Genomic DNA, 24,948 nt, shown 5'->3' with positions numbered 1-24,948 from the left:
GTTCCCACTGTCCTTGGCAGAGACGAATCGTTACTTTTATGCGTGCGCAGTGTGTCTGAGGCGTGTTTTCTCCGTGCGTCCTGTGTGTGTGTGTGTGTGTGTGTGTGTGTGTGTGTGTGGTGGGGTTCTCCCTGTCTGTGTCGGAGGCGTGTCCTCACTTGTGTGTGTTTTCTCCGTGCGTCCCGTGTGTGTGTGTGTGTGTGTGTGTGTGTGTGTGGTGGGGTTCTCCCTGTCCGTGTCGGAGGCGTGTCCTCACTTGTGCGTGTTTTCTCCGTGCGTCCCGTGTGTGTGTGTGTGTGTGTGTGTGTCCGTGTCGCAGGCGTGTCCTCACTTGTGCGTGTTTTCTCCGTGCGTCCCGTGTGTGTGTGTGTGTGTGTGTGTGTGTGTGTGTGTGTGTGTGTGGTGGGGTTCGGAGGCGTGTCCTCACTTGTGTGTGTTTTCTCTGTGCGTCCCGTGTGTGTGTGTGTGTCCGTGTCGGAGGCGTGTCCTCACGTGTGCGTGTTTTCTCCGTGCGTCCTGTGTGCAGAGGACCTGGAGGAGGAGAAGGAGAGCCCCAGCGAGCCAGAGCTCACGGACAAACAGAAGCACCAGCTGCGCCATCGAGAGCTCTTCCTGTCCCGCCAGTACGAGTCGCTCCCGGCAACGCACATCCGGTGAGCCCGCCCACCTGCCCGCCCGCCCGCCCGCCGACAAACGCACACCCACGCATGCGCACGCACGGAAACAAGAACGCACGCGTTTCTCTCGCGCTTTCATTGGACCTTTCAGTCAGCCTCCTGTACCTTTTTAAGAGCTCCAGAAATGGCAAAGGGGCATTAGCCAGATAACACAGCGCTGGGGGGGGCAGGGCAGATACCGGGAAAGATGAATGGACTCGGAGGGCACTGGGGGGGGGGTGGGCATGGACATGGGCAGGTCCAAATATGCACCACCCCCCTACCTCATTTTCCCACCCCTCTCACCCCCACCCACCCCAGCGACGTGCTGGGCTTCACAGCGCAGCCGGAGAGAAATGCTGACGTTGACCTTTTTCCTCCGGATCCGTTACGTCTGGGCTCACGGTTCGATTGGTCCGGCCACCGGACCCAGCTGTTTGGCACAGACCCCTGTCTCTATAAAACCGCGCGGCTAATCCGCGATCCGCTGTCTCTGCTGCTCCCCTTCGCCAGGAGCGTTTTACTGCGATGAGACCCCGTCTGCCCGCGCTCATTTCCCTTTCCGTGCTGTCGCCTCCGTCCCTCCGTCCAGCGCGTACGCATCGCGTTTATATCGCATTCAGCCTTTCAGCGGACGCTCCTACCAAGACTGACTACCCCAGTTTATGTTTTTACATGCAGGTCATATATACAGCGGGGTGTTATATTGGAGCAGTTAAGGTTTCCAGAAGGGCCTGGATCCGGGAATGAAGCCCGCAACCTTTGAGTTACAAGCCCAGGCCCCTCCTGGTTATATTCCTGCAGACATTATGAAAGTAAAGGCGTGCAGCATTAAGCCAGCGCAGCGGGGTAACGGAGGTGTTCACCTGAGCGGGGGTGGACGGTGGAGTCCGTGTGCGCTGTGTGTGTTTGGAGGGGGTGCTGAGAGCTGATCGGCGCAGTCTCGGGGCGTCCCGTTCACACTGTCTGGTCCCTTGAGTTGAGTTCTGCATTTGGCCCCTTATCCTTGCGTCTTCATCACAGGCTTTTTGTAATGTCCGTAAGAGGACTGCGCGTGTGACCTCAGCTTATGTGTTTGTGTATGCGTGCTAGTATTTCTGCAGCTCAAGAGTCTGTGTGTGTGTGTGTGTGTGTGTGTGTGTGCGCGCGCAGCCTGAGAGTGTATGTATGTCTTTGTCTGGGTATATGTGCTTGTTTATATTTACGCATTGTGTGAGTAAATGTGCACATGAGCGTGCGTGCGCACGTGTGTGTGTGTGTGTGTGTGTGTGTGTGTGTGTGTGTGTGCGTGCGTGCGTGCGTGCGTGCGTGCGTGTGTGTTTCTGGGTGCACATGCGTGGGATCCTCCCCAATCAGCTGCGCTCATTACACATGCGCGGGATCCTCCCCAATCAGCTGCGCTCGGGATCCTCCCTGATCAGCCGCGCTCATTAGCCATGCGGAGTTCACTGCCCTTCTGCTGCCGGGCAGAAGCGCCAGGTTGTCAGCTCAGCTGGTGCTGCAGGTGCGTATCTGTTTGAAACCTCTCTCTCCATCACTGCGTTTGCACCGGCACCGTCCCCCGCTGGTGTGCAGGCAGTGCCCATGAGTGCACCCTCACTCAGCCGAGAGAGAGAGAGAACAGGAAACGACACCGCGCTCTTTCACTCTGCGTATCCATCCATCCATCCATCCATCCACCCACCCACCCACAAAACCCCTCTGTGGAAAACGTGACTGCCCCTCTCTCGGCTACGCTTCTGTGGAAGTAGGCTCCAAATGGGGGAGCCTGGTGCAACACACAGAATATGGAGGGATGGAGATGGAGGGATGAAGGGAGAGAAAGCGGTACTGCGGGAGATGGAGGAGGATGGGATGGGGCTCGTCTCTTTGGTCGCACGGCTTGCTCTGAACCCTGCGTTCGGTGTGTTTTTTCTCTTTCAGGGGGAAATGCAGTGTGGCGCTCCTGAACGAAACAGAAGCGGTCCTCTCCTACCTGGATAAAGAGGTAGGGTGGAGCCCGGGACTGGGAGCGGGACGGCTGTGTCTGACGGTCCGTGCGCGAGCACGAGAGCTGTTTGCGTCAGACGCTTTCGGGCTCAAACGTCCCGCCCTTTCTCCCCACCCAGGACACCTTCTTCTACTCGCTGGTGTACGACCCCACGCAGAAGACCCTGCTGGCAGACAAGGGCGAGATCCGCGTGGGCCCGCGCTTCCAGGCCGACGTCCCGGACATGCTACAGGAGGGTGAGTTCACCCCCCGCACCCCACCTCCAAACACGCCGTACCTCCATCCACACACTCCAGAACTACGCCCTCTGCTCCCTCCACTGCATGAGCGTGTCCCTCCACCCACACTTTGTTTACCCATTCCCTATCTTCACCCACACCCTACCTTCATCCATACCCTACCTGCACCCACACCCTTCCTCCACCCATACCCCACCTACCCCTACACCCTACCTCCATTCACACCCCACTCAGCCACGCTCCACACACCCTCGAGGATCCCTCTGTGTCTGTTGATCCATGGCACAGTGCTCCAAGCACTGGAAATAGCCCTCTTAATATGCAGCCATAATTCCCATAAGCCAACTACACATTAAAATTCCATTAAACTAGACCTGGGACATATCCACTGGGCAGCAAAAGGAGGTGTATCTCCACTAAGGCTTGGAATACAGCCCCCACTCCCCTCAACCTCAACTAGTTACCAAGCAACACCCCTTGCCCGTCTGACACAACCCCCCACCCCCTCCTGTTCCCTCCCTTTGCTATGAAGCTACAGGCGCCAGTCCAGTCCCAGGGTATAATCTCTGTGGATCTTGTTAGTTTCTCCCTGCAGCTTAGTAAGAGAAATGGTAGTTTTGTTTTTTTCATTACTTTCCATCAGCCATTCAGTAGGAAAAGCAGTGCTACTGACTCTATTGCAAAATGTTGTTGCTTATTGTACATTGAGTACAGTCGTTCTGTCTCCAGCATTTCATATTCTAATCAGGGGTGCAGCCGTGAAGTTTGAGTTCACCTCAGAGCTACGATGGAGGTCTCGAGTCGCGCTGGCCTGTTTTTGCATGATTATTTCTGCTCACTTTAAAATGTACAGAGGACATGCGTCAGTCAGCTCGCGGGTTCTGCTGAAGTTCCTTTCCTTTCCAAGTCTGTTTCAGAAATGTGTTTCTCTGGAGGTTGCTACGAAAAAAATCCGGTTAACACTTTCTGAGACATAGATTTATGCCCGCTGAGACATCGATTCGAGAGAATTTTTTATTTTGGTGGGGAGCAGTCATCTGGATGTTTAATGTGCGGAGCTGACACTTGCTTTTTTAGTGCTGGAGGTATAAAGTGACACATTGGCGATTTGTCTCAGAAAAAGTGCAATGACAGTTTTTATTTGTAAGCATCAAAGCATCCGGAGCAAAATTGGGCACATTATCTCACAGCCGGATTTAGGGGGAATGGGGGAGGGGAGGGGGGGAGCGACCAGGCGTGAAATTGTACCAATGTTCTCGAGAGGAAGTCTTTCAGTCTTTCATCTTGCCAGACTCCTTCCTGCTCTCTTTGCCCAGTTGCTTTTGTTTACCTCAGTTCGCTGAAGTCTGCCTCTGTTCTCGGCGGAAGGCACGGTTCTCATAGTTTGTCACACGTTTCTCTACTTTACCGTACTTTTCCCAGCTTCCAGTCTACCAAATTTTTAGTTCATTTCAAGTGTGCTGCTGTTTTCATCGCTGTGTGAATTCAGGTTAGTCCAATGCTAATTAAAGCTAGAAGTTTGAAAGGCTAGTTTTTGCATTCCCGACTGTAAGCGGGAATTTCTCTTGAATATCCTGGAACAGAAAGCTGTGAGCGTTATTGATGAAACCCCCCCTGGCAGGTAATTTTTTCTCTTCTCTGTTTTGACAATAGAAGCAGACTCCATCCTGTTATGCTATTTTCTGATTCTCAGACACACTTTGGTGTGCGATTTTGACACGACTGTGGAGGCGAGCAGTACTGTCAGAAGAGACTCATCGCCCTCCTTTGCATCGTGCTCAGATGATTCATGAAATAGAAGGGAGATGCGGAATAGGACAAGTACTGCTGCAAAACTGTGCGCAAACCACCCAGAATTCGGTCAGATCGTTTAATCTGAGCAAGAGTGTTTACTAATAATGACAGTCATAACATTGTGTGTTTTCACGTTTAAGCTTTTCTTAAGTTTTTCCTCTTTATTTTACAGTACTATTCTATAGGTCTGGTTATCCTGTTTAAAATCCTGTTCTGCAATAAGCCCAATGATATGTTCTGTTTTCTGCTGAAAGAATTATATATATATATTTCACGGAGAATAGATTTCGTTTTCATTTAGTTGACTTGTGATAATGGTATTAACATATCGCGTAGGATGCATGCCATTGTGTTTTTATCTTGAGATGGAAACTCAGTCAGGGCTGGGTCTGTTGGGAATAAGCTGGAAGTCAGGCTGGCTGAGCACAGGCTGTGAGATCTCACTTCACTTCTGAAGCAGCCGCAGAGGCTGCGGGTGGGAAATCGGAGCGAGCGAGTGATTTAATTCACTAACCAGTCACAATGGCTCAGATCCGCCAGGAATGCTTTCTCGGGATAGGTGCACCTGGATGCCCCTTGGGCTTCCTCAGGCGCATGTGATTTGAGATTTCGCTGGCGGATATGCGTACAGCGGTTAGTCCACCTCACGCGGCAAAACCGCGGAATTTACGACCGGCATATGACCTCATTATGACCGAAAGCAAAGTTTTGCAGAAAAGCTGGTCTTTGGTCCCTGGAGGAGAAAAATGAGTGCGTGCAGCCCCTGTCCTGGCAGTCTCCACAGCGCGATGGAGACGTGGCAAAATGACGCACAGGAAGTGACACGTGAGGATTTTTATATTCGTGTCAGCCTTAGCGAAGCCGCTCTACCAGATGATTAGCAGCAGGGACTGCAGTGAGGGGTCTAGCTGTTCGGTTGAGCACCTGTTGTCGGTTGAGCAGACTGCTCAGCGTGTTCCTTCCTTCTGTAAAACGATACTGCTAAAACGCAGCGTGAATATGCATCAGCTTTTGTCTGCTAGCAATATGAACCGAAATGGTACACCATGGGATCTTTTTCAGTACACTACACTCTACTTCACTACGCTACAGTATAGTGTAGTGTAGTATACTACACCGTACTACATTACGCTACACTGTATTGCACTGTGCTTCCACTGGTTCTTTCACAAAAAAGGGAAAATGTATTGATTGAGTGTGACTACATCAAATTCTAATTATTCCCTCTTGTTCATTTGAACTTTCAATTTACTGATTGCAGCCCCTCCGTTTTGTTGTTAACCTCTCATGACTGATTCAAACGAAGCTTACAATTAGCGGTTCCAAATGTACGAATTATCGAGTCAAGGGCTGTCATTAGCAAATTGAGGGTTTTAAATGGTGGTTTGTGTGCTGTAGCCATGTTCTCTCCTCTGGGTCTTCATTATGAAACAAAGCCCAATAGGTTCACGTTATTTCACAAGGCTTCTCTTTAAATAAGAGACTAGAACAGGCTTAGGCCAACCGTGGTGTATGATTGTGGAGCTGCTTAAGAATGGCTGCTGAGGATGCAGAGAAGACTCCATTATTGGTTGTGCTGGAGACTCCTCTGAATACAGATGAGAGGAATGAACAGTTTTGTCCCGGTATTGTGCCGCTACCGTAAGCTTTAAATAACTTGCCTTCTGTGCCACTGAAGTCATGTGACACCTAGTCACGGGTTTTTTCTCCCCACCTGTCGGTAAAAATGCAAAATTATCTGTGTGATGCATTCCTTGATTTTTTAGATTGCCAGACAGGTGGGCATGATTCAGGCTCCCTGCAGTATTTATGGGGTTGCCGTCTTCCCTAATTGCCACTCACTGTAGTCCTCTTGCTTGCGTAATTGCCTGTTTTGCATGACAAGTTTTGTAAATTGGCCATTAATCCTCCATTGATAGTGACTGATTTTGTCTCCAGAAAGCCAATCAGTGACTAGCATTTATGCCATTTCTCCACAATCCTCCTGAGCACCAAAGGATATGTGCAATTCTGTATATGCCTGCATTGTTGGTTTTGGAGGGAAAAAAATAATAAAATATTTATTTTTCTATTATAGTTTATCTATTATTAACTTCATTACTGCAAGTGGTTTTTTCCCCCAATTGGTTTTGGTAATTAATCATTCATGGATAATTATGATGCACCTTGCATTTGGCTGTTTATTGGCACTAGCTCAACTCATTAGTCAGAGGTACCTGATCTCAGGTGATGGCAACCCAGCTGGTTCTTACCTGGCAAGTGTGCGTGTGTGCCCCTGCTTGGTGTGCCTTAATGGGAAATTTAAATACCCTTAGCTTAATCTGCATATTATTACGTATATTTATTGTGCTAGTAATCTTAGTACTGTATAGTGAAGAGTAGCTTCATTGTTACTTCGTAAGTTATGAAACGTACCTTTTAAAATGTGTCATGCTGGGCGATTGTGCTGTAATCTGTCAAGCAGTTCACCAAAAGCTGTGACACAGGCAATGACTTTGCAATGGATTATGGGAGCTTGAGGCAAGGAAAACAAGGAACTGGCTGCATACTCTCTTACAAAATAAGGGATAAGACACGGGAACATTGTTTTGCTGCGCCAAATTATGGCCACACGTAGTATGTAGATGATAGATTTGATCGATGTCATCAGGAGTCATTTTTCTGAATCTTAGGGGTGCTGTGCTCTTGTCAGGGTGAACACAGCATGTGTCATGATCAGGCTCTTTGTGTTGTCTTCTGAAGACAGCAAGAAATAGGCTTATCTTTTTCATACTTTGAGTGAGATTTACCGATGCAGTTACTGATGCGGGAACTGCAGCCGTGCAGTGTCTGAGCGCATGTCCAGGATTTGTTGGCGATGCGCTGGTGGGACTGTGAGGGTCGCCATGCATTTGTTTGCGCTGTGCCTTTACAGCGCCCCTCACGGGGGGACACTGTGCCGTGCGAGGTTCTCCTGCTGCAGAGAGGATTAGCAGGCAGAACCGTGTCGGTCTACATGGCCGGCCTCCTCCTCTCATGAGCACTCACCAGCGCTGATTATTTAAACTGCCGCTCCAGTAATTCTGAGCGACTTGTCTGAAACCTCTGGGGTGCCTGGCCTCTTCAGTCATGACGTGACTGTGCCTCAGACCGCAGACATTAAGGTTAGACGGCCTGCTTTGAACTCGCATCCACACCCAGTGATGCCGGCCTCCACAAATTCAGTTTGGCACTTATGAGTCCCGCGAACGCGACGGTTACGGACCGAACGGCAAAAAAAAATATGGGGCGATATAAGGCGAAGAGGATTTCTGCATCGGTAAGATCCACGTCGCTGATGAGGGGCGACAGGTGGCCGCTTCTCAATCGACCCCCATCATGGTTTTTATTTCTCTCCATCTGCTGATTCATCGCCTCTCCTGATTTAAAATTCTAATGGGTCCTTGAGTGCGCAATATAGGTGGGGTCGTTTCAGGGTTCTTCTCCGAAAACTCACTTGACACTTATTTTTTTGTGGAGACGGAGGAGCGGACGCCCTCTTCTCGGTAATTACTTCTGCGCTCAGATTGCTGGCTGCGTAAGCCAGGTGTGTGGGTTTGTTTATTATGAGGCTCTGCAAAGTAGATTTCTTGCTGGTCTAGTGTCTAGCATTCAGAGTGCCGATTGTCTCCTGGGAAGGTACTGTGTGCGGTCGGGTGAGTTGAGGGGAGGCTTTCCTCTCTGGTTTCCTTTTGAGCGCTGTCCTTGGTGACACAGCCCGCCATTACCATGGGGATGACCTGGGCTCAGCCTGAGCTGAGGCCGGGCCTGCTAGCTTGGAGAGGTCAGCCATGCTCAAAGCACCCCCTTTGGTCTCTGTGGAGCCAGATTCTTCCGTCACCACCTGATCACTGGGAAATGATCACTGTCTAACCAGTGTTATCTCCCTCAGTGTTAAGTCCTGTTTCATCCCCATCCCAGTATATTATTAAAGATGATGACAGGTACATTACGAGAATGAAAGGACTTTATCTCTCCCTCATTCTTTGCTGTGTGCTTTCTACTGCTCACTACTCTATAGAAGAGAGACCAGGATGACAGCTGCTTCACTTCCCAAAAAACAGGCAAAAGATGAACAATACAGTTGTTCTCTCCTCTACCTCTCTCCTTTCTTCCTTTCTCTTGTCTCCACCCTGTCTCCTCCTCTCACTATGAATAATTCAGTCTTCAGAGTTCAGAGCGATTACACCCCACACACCCTCAAGGGAAGTGAATCACTTAAAGGACCTGTCTCTCCAGCGATGGTGTCCGTACCCCTCTGGTGTCATTCTCTACTGAGTGTTGTGCGATACGGGGCACGCTAAGCATCGATTAGCCTGTTCTTTTCGTTGTCATCGCTCACTCTCTGAAACGGATATGCCCGTTTTTAATGACGCGCTCATAACAAATCCCTTTGTTGTCCCCTGGACTCTCCCAGGATGCAGTTACCCTACCCCGCGGTGTGCTAACTCCATGTTCCCCTCTTTAAAATGGACGCTGTGAGGCAGGTACTCGTGTGATGAAACTCATGCCAAAAAAAGGACCCGTGTTTAGCAAACATTTTCTGTTTGCTCCAGCCGTGAAAAATATATGGCATAACAGAGCTGTTCTTATGCTGTCATTGATCACTGTGGTAGTTGTGTTGGTGCCCTAATACTAATATAAGGTACTGTTTCTCTTCAGATCATTACTGAGATCTGTGTGTGGGCTCGACTTGTTTATACATTTGCTCAGTGCTGATTTACGGTGTTGCTGGTATAACTGAAGCTGTTTTGCTCTTCTGTTGTCTTTGTGAGGGGTGCTTATCATTTCTTACTGCTGGCCTGTAGTGTTTGTCAGTGGTCCTGGTCGCCTTTCTCAGTGTTGGTGTGCTGTCTTTTTCAGTGCTCAATTGTACCAATTGCCTATTTCATTTAATGGTCTAAATGGCAGCTCATAACATTTCTCTGTGTAAGTACAGTTTTACTCAGTGGCTTTTCATGGTTTCGTGGTTCAGAAATGTTTCTCTGAGAATGCGTGTAGTCTTTGTCAGTGGTGTATTGTGGTCTTTATCACCGCTGGGCAGTGACCTTCATTGGCTTCTCCAAGTGAGTCAGAGACCTCCCTGTTCACTGACCCGTGTCAGCGATAAAGAAATGTGTCATTTCCTGCTTCTCGCCCGTGTAATATGTTGTAATCCATTGAATTTGGCCTTTCACATTTCCAGTTCTTCTTGAGTTTTGGCACATGGCACAATGGTGCAGTGTGTAGCTTGAGGTGCTTGAGTTTTCTCGTTACAGCTAGCTCATGAAACATTTGCCTAACAAGCTAACGCGACTACTGTGATCCAGCAGTAGAAATTTGAGATTTGAAATATTAATGTAGAGTGTACAAAATGATCAATTCTCTCATTGATCTTGCATCTGCATCCTGAATGGATCAATTTTATCTGAAGTATTGTTTGCGGGGGGATTGATCCTGAGCCCCACCCGTCAAAACGAATATATGTGTGTGAAAACCTTCTCAGGACCACTTTGTGGCACATGGGACTTCCCCCCTTTTTCCTGTAATTCTCTGTTATTTCTACTTGTCAGTGAAACGGAACAAATTTTTATGGCACAGAGAACATCTCCATAAGTGCCTTACTACTGCAAAAGCCAGTGGAATTAATAGGGCATCAGAAATGTGCTTCTCAGAAAGGTATTTTATCAGAACGTTCCCAGTTTCACATGATCTTCAGATCTGCCCACCTGTGGCTGCACCCGTAGGGAGGGGCTTAGACGAGCGGCTGTTAGCGTGCTGGAACGAGCGGCTCAGCGTAGCGCTCGTCTGCGCTGTTATTCTCAGAGGGCTGTCACTCAGAGCTGCGCGGAGTGGTGGGGAACCGGGGAGCTCGAGCAGGGCTGCTAGGGCAAACCGGGGGAACAAGCTGAGGTAAAGATGCATTTGAATTTGTGTGTGCCCTGCTGATTTCCTGGGCCTTAGCCTGTCACTCATTCATTTGAATGAGTCAGGGTGGCGGTCACGGTGTTTATTGAATCTTTCTTTTGTTTCTTAGAGAACCTTTGCGCACGCTTGACACTTGATAGAGATTTCAGTCGCGGCGCTGTGAACACCCCTCCCGTCTGTGAGCCCAGCGCGGCTGTCACTCAGCCCATCACTCAGCCCATCACCCAGCCCATCACTCAGCCCATCACTCAGCCTAGCATCGGACCGGCCGCCTGAGCTGCCTCTCCTGCCTGGCAGGGTCAGGAGCAGGCGGGGGCATCGCCGAGGAGACGGAATGCTCTCACTCTGCTGGACATCAGCGGTCTCCCACGGTCCAGGTGTGACCGAGTCGTGAAAGATGGGGTCGGCCGCCTCGCGTGGGGCGAGGTCTCACCTCGCCGGCACATTCGGTGCCCCCCCCCCCCCCAACAGGGGCCTGAGGCAGACGCTGACAGTCCGGAGCGTTTGGACATGGCCAATGCAGGGCGTTTAAAACGCACTGAAGGGCTGTCACCGTGGTGATGGGCTGCAGAGGTAGAGGCTGTGTTTGCTGTCTGCAGGAGAGAGGGGGGGTAAACAGAGCCAGAGTCGAGCACTCTGGGTAAATTCCCAGAAAAGCAGCTTGATGCAGGATGGTGTGTGTGTGTGTGTGTGTGTGTGTGTGTGTGTGTGTGTGTACATGCTCACATGTGTGCGTGCACTTGTGTCTGACGCACACACAATCCAGGTAAACATCAGAACAGTGCCTCTCTGCTGTCAGTTTAGAAAGATGTGTGAAAAGACAGGAAGATGGTGACAAATCTGCCACTGAATTTGACAGCTCTACCACCCCCCTCCCCCCTCCCCCCGCCACCAAAAGAAAAAAGTGTGAAATGGACATCAAAGCAAGGCTTTGCCCAAAGTATGCGCTCTTCCTCAGGGCACTGCGTACTGCTGCATTCAAACAGTCGTTTATCACACCCCGCCCGGTGAGCGAACTTCATTCAGACATGGAGGGGGGGGGGCGGGGGGTGTTACGTGTTCTGTATTCAGTTTTTTTCTCCCCAAAAAAAAATGTTTAAATACATTTTGCATCGCCTTGTGCGTGTCAAAAAACACAATCTCCTCCTCTGCCTGTAGGAAAGTAAATGTGCCCTCCACCGCGATACGAAGGCCTTTCTGTCTGTCTGCTTCTAACCGGAGAGCACTGTGACCTGAGGAGTCGGGCCAGACTTAAGCTGCCTGTCTGCTGCTTCCCTGTCGAACAAGTCTGGAGCCCCCCACCCCCCAGCCCCACCCCCCACCCCCCAGCTCCAGCTCCAGCCCCAGCCCCAGTTCTGCAAGGGAAGACATTGTTATGTTCCCAGACTAAAACGGTGAAAGAGAAATTCGTCCCTGGATGAGAGAACCCAACAATTATCGGTGACCCAGAGCTAATTTAAATGTGTGTCCTGCGCCGTCTTTTATTTTAATTGAGGCTTTTTGGAACCAGGTTCAAAGCAGAATGCAGAGTGAGCAACCGGAGGGTGGCAGAGGTGAACCAGCCTGTTCCTGCCTTTAATTTGTGTGGGGATCAGGTCAACAAACGTGGGCTCCAGCGAGAGGAGGGTCGGGGCAGGAGTCGGTGTGCGAGGGGCTGGGGGGGGGGGGGGGGTGGGCGGTGGGCGGGGGGGGTCTGGTTGGTTGAGGTATTGATTAGGGCTCTACCCAGCAGAGTGTCTCACAAAGGAGGCGAGTTCCCTCCGGGGAGCTCTACGGGACCGAAGCAGCGATGTAGTCGCACATGTCGGGTAGACGGGGAATTCACTCTGTCTGCGTGGGAGTGAAACCTCGGTGAACGAGTTGCGATTTAAGGAATCGGTCCCGCGGTGGCGGCAGCGGCGGGCCGGGTCGGGGCGGGTCAGAGTGCCTGTGCCACTGGACGTTTCGGCAGGACCGCGCTCAGGAGCTCCTCTGGTGGGAGTCTGCACCCACAGTCCCGCGCTGCCGCCAGCCCCCGTCCCTTTGAGCTCCAATTACCCGAGCGGCTGTGAGACGGAGCAGGCCCTCTCTGTTTTTACATCCCATCGAGCGCATTGGCTTGTTTACCGTGGCTAAAATGAAGAAACCTAATTGCGCACAAGTGAGAGCACTTCCTTTGATCTGCCCGCTGCTGTCAGTGGCAGTTTTAAAGGCACGGCTGATCGGACACACGCATCCGTCTTAGCTTCAGAAGGAGGGGAGCGGTGATCAATGCTCTCTCTCTCTCTCTCTCTCTCTCTCTCTCTCTCTCTCTCTCTCTCTCTCTCTCTCCCCCCCCCCCCCCTCTCTCTCTCTCTCTCTCCCCCCCCCCCCAATCTCTCTCTCTCTCTCTCTCTCTCTCTCTCTCTCTCTCTCTCTCTGTCTCTGGTGAGAAGTGGGAGAGAAGGGCGATGGTTATTCAACCTGGGGGGGAGGGGGGGGCTGTTTGGGAGTGGGGGGGGGGGGGGCTGTTTGGGAGTGTGGGGGGGGGTGTCTGATTAACTCTCCCTCCTTATTCCCTCTTTGGGATTTTGGGATCGGTGCTTTATTTGTTAATTCCCAGCCGAAGCTGTGCTTCAGGTTCACTTCTTCCGTTGTTATTAATAATCCTGCGTCCGTTTAGCTGGTTCTGAGCAGAAGGCGGAGGCTACACCGCTTCAGCGGTTAAATTAAAGTCGTTATTAATTGGGTGTGATTCCCTCCAGCAGTGCAGAGGTGCATTGTGGGAGCATTTTTGGTGAAATTTTTTTGTCCGTTTCTCCCTCCCCATTTCTTTCTTCCGGTCGTAGCCTTATTTTTCCTCTTCATTTCTTTTAAATCCTTGAATCCATTCCGTGACGCGCCGCACAATCAATAAAAATTTCTTTCTTTACTTGTTCATCACTGTTTTGTGATGGAAGATTCGTGTCAATGGTTTCCTTTGGCAGAATCGGTCTGTGGCATGAGCATTTCTTTTATGTCGAAGGTTTGGGCTGTGAAATTGAGTTTGATTGGTGTGATGATGCAAAAGGAAGTCACAGCACCAGCCGTGCAGACAGACAGTGACAGCCCTGAGCAAACGCTATCCCTCAAAAATGAGGCTTTGTTCTTTTTCCCGCTCAGGCGAGCCGGACGATCGGGACCTGTCCAAACTGGAGGAGAAGATGTGGGACCCGCACTGTCCGCTCACCAGCAAGCAGATCGACCAGTTCCTTGTGGTGGCACGGTAGGGTCCTTACTCTCCAGCGATGGGCTCCCTAACACCCCTGGACACTGTGAAACGCATACGCTGCATGTGACGTACACACTATCGCAAGCACTACGCAACTATACACCCGCTCTGTAGCACTCATGCACTGCAAAAGGCTGTGCACTCTTAACATATATGCACTGCATAAGACGTGTGCATTCTGTAACACACATACCCTGTGTAAGCAGGTGTAGTCTTGGTTAGCAGTTGGATGAGGGACCTGAGAAACCTTAAGTTGCTGCTGGAAATGGTATTGGTGGGCCAGTAGGGGGCACTCTTCTCACTTAGCCCAATAGAATGGTTTGGGCACCCTGCTGCACAGAATATTGTCTGTGTCATTATTGTCATGTTAGTCTGTGCTCCTTGCTCACCGTGGTCATTGAAAATGGCCTTCTCAAAAGTGTACTTCTGTAGGTGTTAACCCCAGTGTCCTGGTCAAATTCCACGGACTTGGCACCGGACATCTGGCCACTTTATCAAACCTAAATCCTAAATTAAATGTTCAGAGAAGATACTTATTCTGCACACGCTTGGTCTGTACTGTACTGTGATGTTGGGACTCACAGTACAACGTAGCCTTTTGGTGAATATGAATGCTCCTATTTCTCCCTGATACGTACATAAAAACCTAAAGGTAAAAATAATAGTAGGAATAAAAAGACACATATGCTCTGTAACAAATGCATTCAATTACATACATGCACATTCTCACGTGGGCATAGACTACATACAGGGCAATAATCCATCCGTGTGCTGGGAACAGTGCTATTTTAGCCTTAAGCTAGACATGTAACCTTTACTGATTCTGATTCAGTGCATACCCATGCATATTCAATAATATGTAAAGTAGAAATTCTATGATGTAGAAAAGCAATTTGCTTGTTTAGATACATTATCTGCTTATATATAAATCTATAAATCCTCTAATGCTTATCTAATCCTCTAATGCTAATAAAATATTCCCTCCTTCCCTTCACCTGACATTCACTCAGAATTAAATTCATCAATAACCCATTATATCTCAGCTCTATTGATAATTATATGCTTCATTTAATACTTTAAAAGTCTACATCGGTTGTCAGTGCTTGAAATACTAAAACAGTGGTTATGACTGATGTTGTGGATCCAGAAATACAAATTTTGCTGGTTGGTCATCTGCTGAAATAGTGATGTGAATAAATGCTAAAACCGTTCCGTGATTCTCTTTCTGTCTGGCTTCAAGCACATTTAAAGGAGACTAAGCGATGGGCTGCTTTTTGAAGAGCCGTCGAAGAGCATATAGGAAAAGAGTGCTAGAATAAAACACTTGGTCTAAAATAGATTTTACCAGCACCAAGAGAGGCATTCAGGGAGTCCATTTCAAAAGCATATTACGAGGAATTGGGAAAAGTTTGGGTGTGTGTAGGTCGGGATGAGGTTGTGAGGTAAGGGTTTAGGCGCGTGTGAGTCAGGTTGAGGTTTTAAGAGAATGGTATTGCAGAATTAGAGGTTTTAAGGAAAAGGTATTGCAGAATTTGTAGCAAAATAGAGTTGCAGGTCTGTGTGGGCCGGGTAGAGGCTGTAGTGGAGAGGTATAAAGGTGTAAGTGTGTATTAGTCAGGTAGAGATTGAAAAGGAAATGTGTAAGAGAAAAGGAGGGAGGGAGAGATACGTGTGCTTGTTGGCCACTCAGCGAGAGGTGTACCTGAGCACTGGCAAGGTGAAAATGATGCATGTTAATCAGTTTTGGAATTAAACTACTTGCTATTGATAGTGGGCACGCAGACGCACACGCCCGCTGGAACACACACACACATGTACGCACTCGCTGGAACACACACACACTTATGCACTCGCTGGAACACACACACATGTATGCACTCGCTGGAACACACACACATGTACGCACTCGCTGGAACACACACACATGTATGCACTCAGTGGAACACACACACATGTATGCACTCGCTGGAACACACACACACATGTACGCACTCACTGGAACACACACACACATGTATGCACTCGCTGGAACACACACACACATGTACGCACTCACTGGAACACACACACGTATGCACTCACTGGAACACACACACATGTATGCACTCGCTGGAACACACATGTACACATGCCCACTGGAACACACGTGCACACACTTGCTCGAACACACACACATGTATGCACTCATTGGAACACACATGTATACGTGCTCGCTGGAACACACACATGTACGCACACTTGCTGGAACGCACATGTACACACACTCGCTGGAACATACACACACACGCTTGCTGGAACGCCTGTTGTGCTGATCCTGTAAGCAGCAGCAGAAGCAGCAGTAGCACTCTGGTTGTTTCCTTTGTTACCGGTTCCCATGGCAACCTACCTCAAGGTTACACACACCAGCTTTCAGAGCTGTGTTTGCAATCCCGCTCACTCTTTTAAAAAAAAATTTTATACACACTCTTTGTCTTGTGGCTCTCTCCACTTGGTCCTATTTCATTCCATTCAAACAGAAAAATGTCACACAATCTCCAATCCACATCTTCAGCAATGGCAGTAAAAAAAAAAAAAGTTTAGTCTCATTGTGGTATTCTTCTGTTGTATCTCAACCTGCATTCTGTATTGTAAACAGTGCAGATCCACTGCCTACCTTATCTGGGCTGGCAAGCCTGGGGGATTAGCAGAACAATGGCTCACACACTGGTTGTTTTCTGGGCCTCGATGTGCCACACCGCGGTGGTGGTAGTGAGCGGCCTGGAGGCCGAATCGATCCCTGAGGGTCCTGAGGGTCCTGAGGGGGGAAACACATCCAGTGTAGGCACCGTCTGGCCCAGTGAAGCCTCTCTCTCTCTCTCTCTGGCTCCTCTGGTGTACCTGAACTCCCCAGGCGGTGGCAGTGACTGCGTTTCCTGTTTCCCTCCTGGCCCTTTACGTGGCAGCTGATAAAGTTTCTTTTCCAAATTCTGAAAAAAATTGATACTGGGCACAGGAGGGTTCTGTAGCACGGGGAAGGGCACGGAAGGGTGTTAAAGCAGCTGGTGTTTCTTTCCCTCTTGTTTTGAAGTTTATTGATGATTACTGATCATGATGATGATAGTTTTGTTCGTAGTTATGATGCTGGTGGTGATGTTGATGCAGTTCTAATGATTGCAATACTGATAACGCTGATTGTGGTGGTGACGATGACAATGACGTCGATAACGATGATGATGATGGTTATGATGATGATGACGATGATGGTTATGATGATGACGATAACGACAGTGACGATGATGATGGTTATGATGATGATAGTAATGACGATGATGATGTTGATGATGAGGATGCTCTGTTGTTCGCAGTGCGGTGGGGACCTTCGCCCGGGCGCTGGACTGCAGCAGCTCCGTCAGACAGCCCAGTTTACACATGAGCGCCGCCGCGGCCTCTCGAGATATCACGCTGGTGAGAGAAACCGCCCCGCTGCACCCAGAGAGACAGTCCAGCTGCACCCAGAGAGACAGTCCAGCTGCACCCAGAGAGACAGTCCAGCTGTACCCAGAGAGACAGTCCAGCTGCATGCAGAGTGACAGTCCAGCTGCACCCAGAGAGGCAGTCCAGCTGCACCCAGAGAGACAGTCCAGCTGTATCCAGAGAGACAGTCCAGCTGCACCCAGAGAGACAGTCCAGCTGCACCCAGAGAGACAGTCCAGCTGCACCCAGAGAGACAGTCCAGCTGCTCCAGCCTCTTAAGAGGCATCAGAACTCCTTTAGGCTCTCTTAAGTCAGACTGAGTCCCATTACACTGCAGCCGTCCTGGGATTGAATCCAAGAGCTGACGCCACACTGAAGGATCGGTTACCCTTATCCATTATTGGCAGAGTTTGCACAGTATTCCACAGTGACTGGTTTTTGTAATTAAGCAGGACTTTGTTTTGCTTTCTTCTCTTTCACGAGCTTTGGCTTTAACTGCGTTGTGTAAGTTTCGTTGCGAAAGAATCTTAAACCTGTTGACCGTCACTAATTTGTTGTGATTGTCATTGAAGAAAAGCAGTTGGTGCTTGGGCTAATGGGGGCCCGGCTCGCTGCCCCAGCTCGAAGGGCTTATCTGAAATCCTTCCCGACCCCGCCCGCCCCAGAGGAAGCATGCGACTGCAACTCAATTAGCCAACAAATGAGATATTTGGAATCGGTAATTCGCTGGGGGTGCTTGGCTTTGAGCTGCATTTTTAATCTAAGGGCCGATCAAACTAAATATGCCTGCAGGCGATTCGCAGTCCTCCAGAGAGGACAAACCTCATTGTCTGCTCAGCGGTACGAGCACCACTTCATCTCAGCATAACAGAGTAGTTCAGTAGTCAAATATTTAGTCTTTTTGGGTGGGGGGGGGGGGGGGGGGGGGGGTGTTGGTGCAGGGAGGAGAGGAGCTGCATATTTCTGGGCAAAAATAAGCACCCTTGAAAAAGCCACACATTTTTTCACACCTACCAGCTCATGCACTTGCATGAAAAGCCCTCTGGGGTTCTGTCCCCTGAAAGCAGCCCGTCCTGTTCTCTAGATTTAGGCCAGCTTTCGCAAAAATGTTACATTCTTTACACGTGTTGTAATAGTAATAAATTCTATTTATATTGTCCTTATCATTTTACAGTGAAATTCTCAGGGTTTTACATTTTGCAAATTAAGTCTATTGAAGAAAAAAACATCTGTATAATATCTGTGTTCTTTATGAAGGAATAAATACGATAACCGTAAAATCTCAAACACAAACGTTGAAAATGTGGTCGTGTGTGGTATGCTGTCACTATAAATACAGCAGACACCTGGGGGTTTTATCTAAGATCCATCCTTCCAGGTCTGTGCCTTCTCCCCTGAGAAATTAGCTGTATTGAGAAGGGTCAATATAATCTCCGTCTCTCTGTCTCGCCTCATCCGCATTACCGCCACCCCGCGCGCCATTCATCAGGCCGGAGTGCGTCCAGCCCAGGGGAATGCCCCCGGGCCCCCTTCATTTCCGACAGTCAGGCAAACTGAGTCCAATTGACTCCCCACTGATTTCGGAAGTGATCAAAGGTCAGGGGGGCGCTTGAGTCATTGAGGCGGCAGCCTGGTGATGTGTCCTCTTTAAAGTGTCCACACTCCTTAAGACCTTTGAGAAACCTACAGGTCAGACAGCGGGGCACTCTTTATTGGCTGCTCCTGGGCCCCACTGCCATTGGTGACTGCACGCAGCCTGCGATTGGTTGTGGCTCTGTGATGTGCTTGTCAGGTTTAAGGTGGTGTGAGTGACCTGGTTGCGACTCTGTCCCTGTGCAGTTCCACGCCATGGACACCCTGCACCGGCACGGGTACGACCTGTCCAGCGCCATCAGCGTGCTGGTGCCGCAGGGCGGCCCGGTCCTCTGCCGGGACGAGATGGAGGAGTGGAGCGCGTCGGAGGCCAACCTGTTCGAGGAGGCGCTGGAGAAATACGGCAAGGACTTCAACGACATTCGGCAAGACTTTGTGAGTGGCGGCCAAGCGCTGAGTGACGGGGTCTGGGGGAGAGGGAGAGAGTAACAGAGACAATCAGAGAGAGAGACGCAGCGAGAGAGAAACAGAGGGAGAAACAGGGATAAACAGACTGAGGGAGAAAAAGAGAGAGAGAAACAGACTAAGGGAGAAACAGAGATAAAGAGAGAGAGGAGTAGAGAAACGGAGAGAGATGTACATGTGTCCCGGAGTGAGGTGCACAGGGAACAGAGATACAAACGGAGGGAGCAGTGGATAATCATGGGAAATGGTGGCAGTAGCAATATTTTAAGTCTGCAGGCTGGTGAAGTCTGCCGATTCATTGACAGTTTTATCCTGCAGACTTCGTCGCCACATTAAACTATATCAACACTTAACCTTAATTACTCCCAGCTGTGATACTTCAAACAGTGTTTTCAGTTGGGTGTTGAGAATTCAGTTGCACTGGAGAAATCTAAGCCTCTGGCACAACAGTGTCTGCCTGCACACAGTATGAGCACTCTCTGGCCAGCAGGAGTCACTAGAGGACTGTGCTATTTACAGTATGTCTGTGGGCTGTGAAGGGATGTTTGTACATGTGACTTTTTTTCCTGTGTGCGGCGTGCAATATTTTTGAATACCGCTGATCTCTCAGCATGCACCAGTCAAACGGGCGCACTCTGCAGAAAGCCACGATCCAGTTAGACGCGTTAATACCACAGCGGTAGCGAGCGCTCCGCTGTCATCCCTGTGTGCAGTTTACAGTGCGCGTTAGACTGCCTCTATGGATATAGGGCATGTGAGGAGGTGTGTGGGGTTGTTGGATAAGGAGGGGTTTAGAGACTGAGAGGAGAGATTTGGGGAGTGGAAAGCAAAGAGAGAGAGAGAGAGAGAGAGCCATTGTGGCCATTGCCACACTGTTGATTGCATTGTTGTCGTTTCCACAATGTTGTTCGTATTTCATGTTTCCTGTTCCTGTTTCTATGTGTACGCTTTGGCAATAAGTACAAGTGTATTTCATGCCAATAAAGCATTTTGAATTTGAATTTGAATTTGAGAGAGAGAATTCAGCGAAAGAGTGCATGAGTCCCCTCCCGCTGATCACAGACAAAGGAGCTGCCAGCCAGCGTTCTGCACTGAGAGCGAGAGCGGGAGCTAGTCAGCGGTTCTGAGCAGGGACGCGCGGGGCGAGGTTAGCGGGGTAGGTAACGTCAGGACAGGGGCGCTCTGAGGACACGGACGCGCGGCTCAGCTGTCAGAGAAAATTCCGGGTCCTGGGACTCACTAAGCCACGGAGAGAGAGGGAGGGGGCGAGGGCGAGGGCGAGGGCACGGCCGACCGCGCGGACCTGGCACCGCCGCCGCTTCGCACCGCGGCTAATCCGTCTCCGTCTGCCCGCGCGCGGCGGCTAATTGAGCTAAAGCGTTTGATTAAAGCTGGGGCGTGGAGCCGGCCGGAGCACGGCCCTCGGCACTCTGGGCCAATTAGGGCCTCCGACTCGGCCCTCCTCCGCCATCGGTCTGAAAGTTGTCGGCGAGGCTGTTTTAGGCAGAGCCATTACTCTCTCTCTCTCTCTCTCTCTCTCTCTCTCTCTCTCCCCCCTCCTCCTCCTCCTGTTCTCGTGAGCAGGCTGGGAGAAGCCCCTCCTCCTATAAGCAGGCTGGGAGAAGCCCCTCCCCCTATGAGCAGGCTGGGAGAAGGCCCTCCCCCTATGAGCAGGCTGGGAGAAGCCCCTCCCCCTATGAGCAGGCTGGGAGAAGGCCCTCCCCCTATGAGCAGGCTGGGAGAAGGCCCTCCCCCTATGAGCAGGCTGGGAGAAGGCCCCTCCCCCTATAAGCAGGCTGGGAGAAGGCCCCTCCCCCTATAAGCAGGCTGGGAGAAGGCCCTCCCCCTATGAGCAGGCTGGGAGAAGGCCCCTCCCCCTATAAGCAGGCTGGGAGAAGGCCCCTCCCCCTATAAGCAGGCTGGGAGAAGGCCCTCCCCCTATGAGCAGGCAGGGAGAAGGCCCCTCCCCGTACCCTGTAGGGTGCTCTGTGCAGCGCTGCCTGGCGTGTGGCGTCCGCTTGCCGTGTGCTCCCTCGTATCCAGGCCCGCGGGCACGGCTCATGCAGCGCTTTGCCTGCCATTTCCCTGCGCAGCTGCATGTTTACTCAAGCGATTTGCTGAGCTTCTCTGCTCGCGGGTGCAATGGCAGCGCACCAGCTGGGACTCAAAACCTGAGATGGAGAGGAACCCAAAGGGAGCAGTGCCCCCTATCTTCTACAGCGGTACTGCAGCTTCTATCAGTTGTGTAAAATACCTGGAAATTGAGCAGACTCCTACTCGAGGTCACTGCCACCCATTTTATCCCCTCTTTCTCTCTCTATCTCTCTCAAACATACTTTTTTTGTCATTGTGTAACAATAAAGTATTAGTGTTGGAAAAACAAGAATACGCAATACAACTAACATCATCTTCCATCTCCTTCTCTTCCTCCCCCCTCCCTCTCTCCTCCAGCTCCCATGGAAATCTCTGACCAGCATCATAGAGTATTACTACATGTGGAAGACCACAGACAGATACGTGCAGCAGGTGAGCTTAACCCTTTCTCCTCTGCTGCCACCTATAGGCTCAGATGTGTAATGTTGGTTTTCTGGATGTCTGGTGATGTCACTGTCGGCCATAGGCTTGCAGCCGGCAGACCTCCAGCGCCACCCTGTAGAGTCTCTATGACTAGTCATCGAGCAAACAGGAAGCCCAGTCGCACTGCGCGGTTTGGAGGAAGAGTGGCATCTTAGACAGGAAGTGCAGCTTCTGACTTCTGCTTTTGTCCCCGCTGGTGTGAACAGAAACGGCTGAAGGCAGCGGAAGCAGAGAGCAAACTGAAGCAAGTTTACATTCCCACATAGTGAGTGTGAAACCTGCCCTGTTCTCTCTGTATGCTCATTTTAGCCCCATGAAACCGTGCTACTAACCCCCTCATAATGAACTGCTTTGAGAATCATTCAAAAGGAATGGAAATTACCTTAGAGATATCTCTCATTGATTTGTTTTGTCATCCATTTATGCTTGTGTGTGTCAAGTGAAATGGACATGCTTGTGTTTGTCCAGTGTAATGAAATGGACATGCTTGTGTTTGTCCAGTGTAATGGAGTAGATATGCTTGTACCTGTCAGGTGTTCTTACAGAGTGGATATGTATATCTTTCCAGTGTGGTCCCTGAGTGCATGTGTAGATGAATCCAGGTGGGTGTGTTATTGCTGAGCATATGTGGTGTTAGGACAGTGCACTGTTGGATTGGTACACTGTCTTCTCCAGCCTCTGCAAGTCTTATCATTTCAGCTCAGCTCATGTTGCACATTTAGACACAGGGGCGACATAGCTCAGGAGGTAAGAGCGGTTGTCTGGCAGTCGGAGGGTTGCCGGTTCGATCCCCCACCCTAGGAGTGTCGAAGTGTCCCTGAGCAAGACACCTAACCCCTAATTGCTCCCAGTGAGTTGATTGGTACCTTGCATGGCAGCCTTTCACCGTTGGTGTGTGAGTGTGTGTGTGAATGGGTGAATGAGAGGCATCAATTGTAAAGTGCTTTGGATAGAAGTGCTATATAAGTAATATATATAAATGCAGTCCATTTACCATTTACACACAAGGAAGCCTTTACACACATGGAGGGAATCATCTGTGAGTTCCCTCCGCTGCGTCTCCCTCATTGAATAGAGGTTTAGCGAGTCTCCTCCCCTTGTCTCTGATTGGCAGTAATAAGCCAAACCCCAACCAGATCAGTAATGGGAAGATGGCCACCATGAACGGAGCTGCAGGGGCAGGCGGATACCAGATGGCGGGAACTGGGCGAGCCTGTGAGAGCTGCTTCTGTGAGTAGCGCTGGTTCTCTCTCACCACGGATTCACAGACACAGAGATTCAGCAGGAGTCACTGCTACACTGCGTTACCCAGGGTTACTGCCACTCTGACTCAGGGAGTGACTGCTAAACTGAGTTACCCAGGGTTACTGCCACACTGACTCTGCTACACTGAGTTACCCAGGGTTACTGCCACACTGACTCTGCTACACTGAGTTACCCAGGGTTACTGCCACTCTGACTCTGGGAGTGACTGCTAAACTGAGTTACCCAGGGTTACTGCCACACTGACTCTGCTACACTGAGTTACCCAGGGTTACTGCCACACTGACTCAGGGAGTCACGGCTACACTGAGTTACTCAGGGTTACTGCCACACTGACCCAGTCAGTCACTGCCACTGAGATGTATCAGTCATACAGGATAAGCAAGAGATTACCACTATGACCATTTATCTTGTGATTTATCAAGCACAATTTAGCCCGCAGATTAATTCGCCCTGCTGTGGCAGGAACCAACCTTTTTATCAGAGAGCCAAGCTTGTCTGCTGGTTTTATAAGGCCTTCTATCAGGCCTTGCTGAAGATGTAGTGCGACTATAAGACACACAGTCTCATAACATAACCTATGCCACAAATCTGATCAATACTGTGATTTATAAGCGTACACATACAACACTTTCTCAGTTTATTATCACTGTCGTAAGTGCGTCTTACAGTTTACAACTGGAGTGTCAGTTTTTGCACCTATATGACCCTCTGCTGATTTCCCCCCCCTGCAGCTATGCAGTCTGCTCAGTGGTACTCCTGGGGCCCCCCCAACATGCAGTGCCGTCTGTGTGTGTCCTGCTGGCTGTACTGGAAGAAGTACGGGGGCCTGAAAATGCCCAGCCGAGCTGAGGGGGAGGAGAAGATGCCCGCAAGCCCTGCCCCCAATGTAAGCCCTGCCTCCTATTACAACACACATCAGTGCTAGCCCTGCCCCCAATTTAAGCCCCGCCTCCTATTACAACACACATCAGTGCTAGCCCTGCCCCCAATTTAAGCCCCGCCTCCTATTACAACACACTTCAGTGCTAGCCCTGCACCCAGTGTAAGCTCCGCCTCCTTTTACAGCACACATCAGTTATGTCATCATCACTGCTGTGATTTTCACTTAAAGTCCGGAGTGTTTTTGTTATTGTTGGACAAAAAAAAAAGGAACAGGTTATTTGCAGAATTTGTATGGTCTGTCTCTTTTAAATTGATGTTTGGTAGTCTTTGCATCACTGCAAAAAAGATGCTTTCTGCTACAATATTGTTAGTTCATGTTCAGAACACTTGTTACCATTTGCCCTCTCTCTTACCGGCACCGACCTGTCGGCTGCGTTCTGTGTGTGTCTTCATTCTTTGCCTGGAAATACACGCATGGCTGCTTTTAAAGAGGCTACATTTACATAACTGAAATTGAAAAATGCTATAAATGTTGTAAAAACAAATTTGTCACCACGGTCCTGGAAATGTAACCGTATGGATTCTCATAGCCGTGTTATATGGTGATGGTGACAGCCCCACTGGTGGCTTCTTCATTTGTGGCGTTGTATATATCTGTATTAGAGAAGCTGGACTGAATTAGAAGGCAATACTGCTTGGGATTATGACTGATACCTTTCCTCTCTGCCCTTTTGCTCACCCTCACTTTATCTTTTGCTCCCTCTCTCTCCCTCTCATTCCCACTTTTCTCGCTCTCCCCTTTCTTTCCTTCCCTCCTATTTCTCCCCCTTTTCTACTGCTGCCCTTCCTCTCATTGTCCCTTTCTCTCTTTCCCTCACT

General features: G+C 49.9%; 1 protein-coding gene across 2 annotated transcripts in view; it reads left to right on the top strand.

The window, feature by feature from the left end:
- Positions 1–24,948, top strand: part of LOC118218114 (metastasis-associated protein MTA3-like) — a 51,217-nt gene that overhangs the window by 8,131 nt on the left and 18,138 nt on the right. For both annotated transcript variants that reach the window (XM_035400530.1, XM_035400531.1), the window contains exons 5-14: positions 527–653; positions 2,580–2,643; positions 2,765–2,882; positions 13,725–13,827; positions 17,178–17,277; positions 19,126–19,314; positions 21,796–21,870; positions 22,128–22,186; positions 23,036–23,151; positions 23,919–24,073. In XM_035400530.1, coding sequence (XP_035256421.1) covers positions 527–653; positions 2,580–2,643; positions 2,765–2,882; positions 13,725–13,827; positions 17,178–17,277; positions 19,126–19,314; positions 21,796–21,870; positions 22,128–22,186; positions 23,036–23,151; positions 23,919–24,073 — 1,106 coding nt within the window. The remainder of the gene's footprint in view (positions 1–526; positions 654–2,579; positions 2,644–2,764; positions 2,883–13,724; positions 13,828–17,177; positions 17,278–19,125; positions 19,315–21,795; positions 21,871–22,127; positions 22,187–23,035; positions 23,152–23,918; positions 24,074–24,948) is intronic.

Source organism: Anguilla anguilla, chromosome 18 (genome assembly GCF_013347855.1).
Source record: "Anguilla anguilla isolate fAngAng1 chromosome 18, fAngAng1.pri, whole genome shotgun sequence".
NCBI lineage: Eukaryota > Metazoa > Chordata > Actinopteri > Anguilliformes > Anguillidae > Anguilla > Anguilla anguilla.
This window is presented reverse-complemented; position numbering and strand designations above follow the sequence as displayed.